The 7,448-nt window shown below is 29.6% G+C and overlaps 1 protein-coding gene across 1 annotated transcript; it reads left to right on the top strand.

The window, feature by feature from the left end:
- Positions 1 to 553: 553 nt before the first annotated feature.
- Positions 554 to 2,490, top strand: LOC109809290 (AT-hook motif nuclear-localized protein 26). Its single transcript, XM_083075394.1, has 2 exons — positions 554 to 1,004; positions 1,116 to 2,490. The coding sequence occupies exon 2, from the start codon at positions 1,210 to 1,212 to the stop codon at positions 2,041 to 2,043; it is 834 nt and encodes a 277-aa protein (XP_082931520.1). The 5' UTR covers positions 554 to 1,004; positions 1,116 to 1,209; the 3' UTR covers positions 2,044 to 2,490.
- The last annotated feature ends 4,958 nt before the right edge of the window (positions 2,491 to 7,448 follow it).

Genomic DNA, 7,448 nt, shown 5'->3' with positions numbered 1-7,448 from the left:
TATTACCTTTTATATTCAATTATATACAGTCAAAATATATTATTAATTAAATAAACAGACTCCAAAATAAATGTAATTGTTATTGTTATTAATAAAATATTTTATAAATACACGATTAAGTAAATTTTTTCCCTATACTCACTTATTTATTATATTTATTAATTATAATATAAAAATAAAATAATAAAATTTCTTCACTATATTATATTAATTCATTATATATTATAATATGAATTAAATAATTTATTTATTTTGAAAGGAATTAATAATTTGTTAAATATTATAATATTAATCTAATTATTAAAAAATATTTTATAATTAGATTTAATAATATATAAATATTATATTCATTAAATATAATATATTATTAAATGTAATAGATATAATAATATATATATTCATGAAGTTATGACTTTTCTAGTCATTTAATACACATTCAAAATATATGAAAAAAATTAAATGCACAAAGATAAAAATTTAATATAATAGTTAATACTATTAGTAAAATATTAAATGCAATATTAGTATAAAATAGTTGTATTAGTAGATGTATGAAGTATTATGTTGTGGAAAGGGAGAGAAAGAAAGTCATGGGGACCCATCCACCGCCCATAAGCACGCAGTCTTTCTGCAAACAAATCTAGTCTGGATCTAACCCTAACCCATCACTTCATCTTCTTCCAAACACAACAGTTAAGACACCAATCTTCAACCTCTCTCTATTTTTTTTCTTCCCCTCCGCAACTTCAATTTACATACCCTTCACCATTCAATCCCCCACTGTGGCAGCTTCAAGTTAAAGTCAATCACAACTTGGTAAGCTCGCCTGCACCAATTTCAATCTCCTATTTTATTCTCCTTCCGTGATCAGTTTCAACTTTGAAGTTGTCACTGCTCACTACCCCACTTGGATTCATCAAATTTACAAGATCTTCAACAAGTCAGCATCAAGCAAAGAGAAAGAGAGAATCAGGAGACAGTACTCACTATATGACTCATCACTGGTCATACTCATATGCAATAATAATCTGTGTTGTTTAATTTCCTTTCACTTCCATCACTTTTGCTTCTTTCATCTACATATTGGAATTGGCAAATTCATTTCTATTTTCCAGCATATGCAAATGAAGTACTAGACTTGAGAGTTGAGATCATATCATTATATCTATATTGACCGCCCACCGATACACACTCGTGAAAACAATCGGAATGGATCCAAACTCAGCACATGCCCACTCTCTCCCCCCTCCTTTTCACACAAGGGATCTGCACCTGCACCACCACCAGCAGCAACACCAATTCCAAGCCACCGAGGACGAGCACAGCGGAAGCAACGGGGCGCAGAAAAGGGAGCGCGAAGAAAACAACGAAGGTGCAGGTGAGGCTGAGATAACAAGAAGGCCTCGAGGAAGACCAGCGGGGTCCAAAAACAAGCCCAAGCCACCCATTATCATCACCCGCGACAGCGCCAACGCCATGAGAACCCACATGATGGAGGTGGCAGACGCGTGCGACATCGTGGAAAGCGTGTCGGAGTTCGCAAGGAAGCGCCAGAGAGGGGTTTGCATCTTGAGCGGCACCGGAACTGTCACCAACGTCACTCTCAGGCAACCGGCTTCTCCCGGTTCCGTCGTTACCCTCCACGGAAGGTTCGAGATCTTGTCCCTCTCGGGGTCCTTCCTTCCGCCGCCGGCGCCACCGGCTGCTTCCGGTTTGACCATTTACCTGGCCGGTGGGCAGGGCCAGGTGGTGGGAGGAAGCGTGGTTGGAACGCTGGTTGCTTCGGGGCCTGTGGTGATCATGGCTGCTTCGTTCAGCAACGCTGCTTACGAGAGGCTTCCTTTGGAGGATGAAGACCCTTCTTTGCCAATGCAAGGAGGTTCAATTGGGTCACCCGGTGCAAGTGGTGTTGCTCAGTCACAGCTTATGGGAGGAGATAATGCAACTGCTCCACTTTTCCATGGTTTGCCTCCTAATCTTCTCAATTCCGTTCAAATGCCTTCTGACCCGCCTTTCTGGGCTCAGAATCGTTCACCTTTCTAAAGGGTCTGCTTGGATAAACAACTTAATTCCATAAGTTCTCGTTAAATGAGTGAGGACTTATTGGTATGCTTGATTACAAAGCTTATTCGAATAAACTAATAAGTTATATTTTATTTTCATTAGTTCAAATAAAGTCTTCCTATCAATGTTACATGAGTTCTACAGTGCTGTTATAGTTTTCTGTTAGCTTCATGAGTTCTACAGTGCTGTTATAGTTTTCTGTTAGCTTTTGTGGTGGTGGTGGGAGGATGGCATGAGAAATTCATTGAGTTAGGGATGTTGAAAGTAGGACTTCAGGCTTCGTGCTTCATTAGAATTTGTGTGTCATTTTGATTATTAGGTGATATATGTTCTCTTTTTCCTGGATTCTGTAATTAAACTGATGAATTTTTATATTTTTGGCGAGTTTGATTCTGTTGATGAAAAATACAATGGGGTGGTTGTGTTCGTATCGTGATTATATATATCATCAATCGGTTTTTAGCAGCAAAACTGTAGCAATTTGTGTCGTGGCCTCTGGATGTATAACATAAATGTACGACCATAGTTTTTTGTTGTTTCAGTTTGCGTGCGGATTGGTTAATCAAACATGTTAGAACGCTTGTTGAGTCTTGACAACAAATTAACCAGTTACAGTTAGATTATAAATTGTTTAAGACATTGATTTGATTATTGTTTTTAATTTTAAAGTATGTAATTATTTAGGATTAGGAGATAAACTTGTGTAGTATATATGTTAGGTAACTGGTTCACACATGCAGTGTCTGATGAAAGCTCCTTTTCGAGGCAGTCATCCTAACTTTCATAATTAAAAGGTAACAATAACCAAGACACAACGTTCCCGAGCGTTTTATCTAACCCTTTCTCTCACTCTCTTCCATGCTAAACCTACTGAATTTTGAGCCAAGCCTGGTTTTGAATTTTGATTCCATGCATCGGAGCTCCTTTTTTGTTTAAAAAACTAAAGTTAGGTTGGGATAATCAAAAACAAATACAGCGACATGAAACTTATCCAATTAATCATCCTCGTTAATTAATCAGACTTTTTGGCTCCTTTAAATTGTATTGTGTGTACTGCGTGCGTCCTGTTCTATTCTGTTGGTCAACTGATTCTAAATTTCCTCGAGCCAGACAACTGTTTTGTTCCCTCAAAGTAAGAATCTTATTTTGTTTTCTCTTAATATATAGAGTGCGTGGTAGGTTCCTTACCAACCTATTTCTTCGTTGGAAGCTTAAACATTTGTCCTTGTTGCGGCTATTATTTCTAGTTTCAGGTGTCCGACAATTCATTTTCGAAGTAAAGAAATATTGGTTTTTTTAAATCCAATTTTTATCTATTTTTTCGGATACTGTTTTAGTTGGATAAAATATTAGAGAAAAAATATATATTATATATTGAAATAAACAGATTATATTCTGACAGTGCTAGTTGGGTATAGAAAGAACTCGATCATTTATAAAAGATAATGTTATTACATCCCTAACCTAACTAATTGGTAACTCAGGATCACCATTCCATTGAGCTAGTCATTCTTGATAGAGACAGAAGAACATTAGCAGACTTTATTTATGTTTTAATCATTCGCTATTTCAAAGCAATTAGTGAAACGCTCAACATGTTCAAAAACTAAAACAACAAAACCTTTATATGAAACCTGGTTCACTTCCTTCGTATAGAGAGAAATAGATTTATCTGAATTGAGCAAATATTTAAAATTGAAAGTAAAGATTTATTTATCATTAATATAAAGTTAACATTGTGAAATATTTTAATTGAAATTAACGGTACGTACTATTTCATTTTCATACTTTACGTGCATATTCTATAAGGGAGGCAAATTAGATGAAAGTAGTTTTTTTATTATTATTATTTTTATCGGCAAAGAAAAGATATCTTTAAAGAGAGAGGATCAAGGGTAAAGGGGTACCCAACCCTTGCAAAACTATGCAAATAGTACTAAATTTAATTAATTTATGTGGATTAACATTAATCAATAATTAAAATATTTTATATCAGTTTATGAATATTTTCTTTGGGCCTTATTTTATGAGACCCGTGATGGATTAATTAATCGTTTAATTCTAATAATTTGTTATTCTCTCACTCGGTAAGTTTAGAAACTTCGGGGGGTGTATTGGATTAGGATTTTAAAGGATTTTTTTAGTTAAAAAAAATCCAGCGGATTTTAAAAGACTTTGCAGGATTTTCATGACTTTTAAGATTTTGCAAGATTCTACAAGACTTAAAATCAGGATTTTAATGGATTCTGCAAGACTTTTAAATTAGGATTTTAATGGATTCTGTGGGATTTTGTGGAGTTTTGACATTTGATAAGATTTAAAAAAAATTATACATTCAAATTTAAAAAGAGTCAAAGATAAAAATAATAAATAAAAAAAATAATGTCTAGATAAATAATAATAATAATTCTCTATAATATTCTATCCTCTTTTTATAGCATCCACTATCAATTGTAACAATTCATCGGAATCGTCCTTAATCCAAGCTTCATAGTTTTCTTTCTCTTTTCATTTTTCTTTATTATTTCCTTGTGAATCTCCCATTTGAATTACTAAAACAATATATGTTAAAAAATAGTTATATAAATAATTACGGATAATAGACAAAATCAATAAAATTATATTATTATTTTTAGAAGCACACCATCATACAAGATCGAATATATTTTTGCTATCCAAATGGATCAAATACCTCAGTTATTATAAAAAAAAATGTAAAAACGAAAATATAGAAACATAAGATAATTTTTTATATAAAAAAATTAGTATATTCGATACTGAAAAAATATTTAGATATATAATTTTTTTTATATAAACAGAAGTATTTAGATATAGAGAATATATATATATATATATATGATAATTTTTAACGATATTTATAAATATAAATTATTCTAACAAATATTTTAACAATATTTTCTTTTTTAAAAAATAAGTTAATGAAGGCATAAATCCTAAACCCTAAAAAATTAGATATTGCAATGTCTTATGTTAATTTTCTTTTTTTAAAATATAAAAAATCTTAATTTCATAATATAAAAATAAAAAAGAAAAATTCATAGTAAAAAAAATAAAATAATTGTTGAGTCATAAAAGGAGGAGGGATAAGAGTAACAAATTCAAGGGAAAGAGAGAATTCGCAATTTTTATGCTAAGAGGGTTCTTCCCCCTACTAAGATCCATTTTTATCTCATTCTACTCACAAAAACCCTAACAAATTCATCTTTTATATATATATATATATATATATATATATATATATATATATATATATATATTGTTGAGATTATGATATCAATTTCATCTTTCACCTTTTTCTTTTCTTAACGTGTGTCATAAAAAAAATTACCACTTAAAAGTTAAAATTTCAAGTATTTTTTTGTGTTATATAAAGGAACAAATTCAACTACATAGAATAAAATAAAGTAAGTCAATTAAAGAGAACGAACAGAAAAATAAAACAAGTCAATGACACTATCATTTACATATTAGAGTTTCACAAAATAGGAGAATGGTATGAGAATAGTATTATATATGAGCAATGAACAATAGTGTAGTATTATTAGTAGAGAAAAAATGGAGAAGACAGGAGCATAGAAAAAAATGATGAAAAACTCACTTGAAAATTCTTAAAACACTTGAAAAATCATTTCAAACAATCCTTCAAAATCCGATGGGTTTGGATGGGATTGTTTTATGAATCTGGTATTTATAGATAACACTAGAAAGTCTTTTAAAATCTCTCTCACACAACAATCCTTTAAAATCCTTAAATTTTTGAATACCAATGGATTGTTTTTAAGTTGTAAAAAATCTCAAATGAATACCAGTGGATTTTAATGGACTCTTTAAAAAATCCTAAAAATCCAGATTGAATACCACTGGATTGTTTTTAAGTGACATAAAATCCTGATTGAATACCAATGGACTTTTTTACTCAAAAAAAGTCTTTTAAAATCCTACGAAATCCTAAACCAATACACCCCCCTACATTTCCAATAAGTACTTTTACATGCATATGTATTATGTAGGCTTGCTAGGTCGAGGACAATTCTTTCTCACACACACACAAAAAAAAAAAAAAAGTTTGGTTAACCTAATTTGATTGAACCACATAATATAAGATCTATTTAATAGTAAAAAGTTAGAATAATATACATGATGTCTTAAATTCAAATTTTATTATTATTATTATTGTAATTTTATTTTAAAAAATAATTTAATTAGATTTTTAAGCTAATTTGACCAAAACAAACTTAATTAATTGATACATGAACTTATTGAAAAAGTTTATAACTGATTTTTTTATAAATTAATTGAAGTAATTTATAATTTATAAGTTTTTAACTTTTTTTTAGTAATTTCTTAGCTTTTATTTTCTTTTTTCTTTTTAACTTCATTAATTTTTTTGATATCATTTCCTTTTTTTTTTTTTTCTAATTTAGAAACTCTTTTATCTGTCATGTAGTTGTTCTCTCACTCTCATCATAAAAGTTCACTTTTTTTATGTCAATTTATATTTATATTATTTGATTTATTAGTTTCAACTTAATCAATCAATAAGCTCATATTTTTCAGGTCCTAATTGATAATTTGTAATTTTTTTTAACTAATTTATAAATTTTTGCATAATTAATTTATAAACTAATTTTACTAAACAATATTGTTAAAATCAATATGAACTTGGGGATGAATGCAGTAGTACGCGTTCTTGATTTACTAATGTCATGTGTTGATTTATTTATGATAACCTATATGTTAATATGCATCGTCTTTTTTTCTTTTTCAAATATAAGAATTTGAACTTAAGATTCCAAAATTTGAGAACCAATCATAACATCAATTAAATTAATGAATATTGATATTATGTCACATATTATTTCATATCTTCTTACTTTTCTTATTTCTCTCCTAAATTACAAGAATGCTGCGAAAAGAATTAAGTTGGAGTAAATTATCTAAAATAAATAAGAAGGTTAATTATTAAAAAAAAAAACGAAGTCTTTTTTAATCACAAGCCTTTGATAGATTAATTCTTTAACATTCCTTCATTCCAATTGTTACAGTTTTATATCTAACAATGATATTCGTACATGTATATAATACTTTTAACTTTCTTTTGGTTATTAATATTACTGTATTATTTTTCTTAAATAACTTTTTCGCCCATGCAAAGTAGGGAGTTTTTTTATTTCTTTTTTTCATTACTGTAAAAAGATTTTGTTTTACTTTCGTCCTTGCCATCAAATTGATCACTAAATATAACAAAGAAAAGTAAAAAAATTATAAGGACCAAAATAGAAAAGTTAGAAATTAAGTTATAGAACCAAAATTTGAGGGAATTAAAACCAAAACAACTAAAATTTGAAATACAAAATAAAAGA

This window comes from Cajanus cajan, chromosome 5, assembly GCF_000230855.2.
Source record: "Cajanus cajan strain Asha chromosome 5, NIPB_CcT2T_4, whole genome shotgun sequence".
In the NCBI taxonomy this organism is placed as follows: domain Eukaryota; kingdom Viridiplantae; phylum Streptophyta; class Magnoliopsida; order Fabales; family Fabaceae; genus Cajanus; species Cajanus cajan.
Note: the sequence above shows the minus strand (reverse complement) of the source record. Positions and strands in the feature narration are given on the sequence as shown.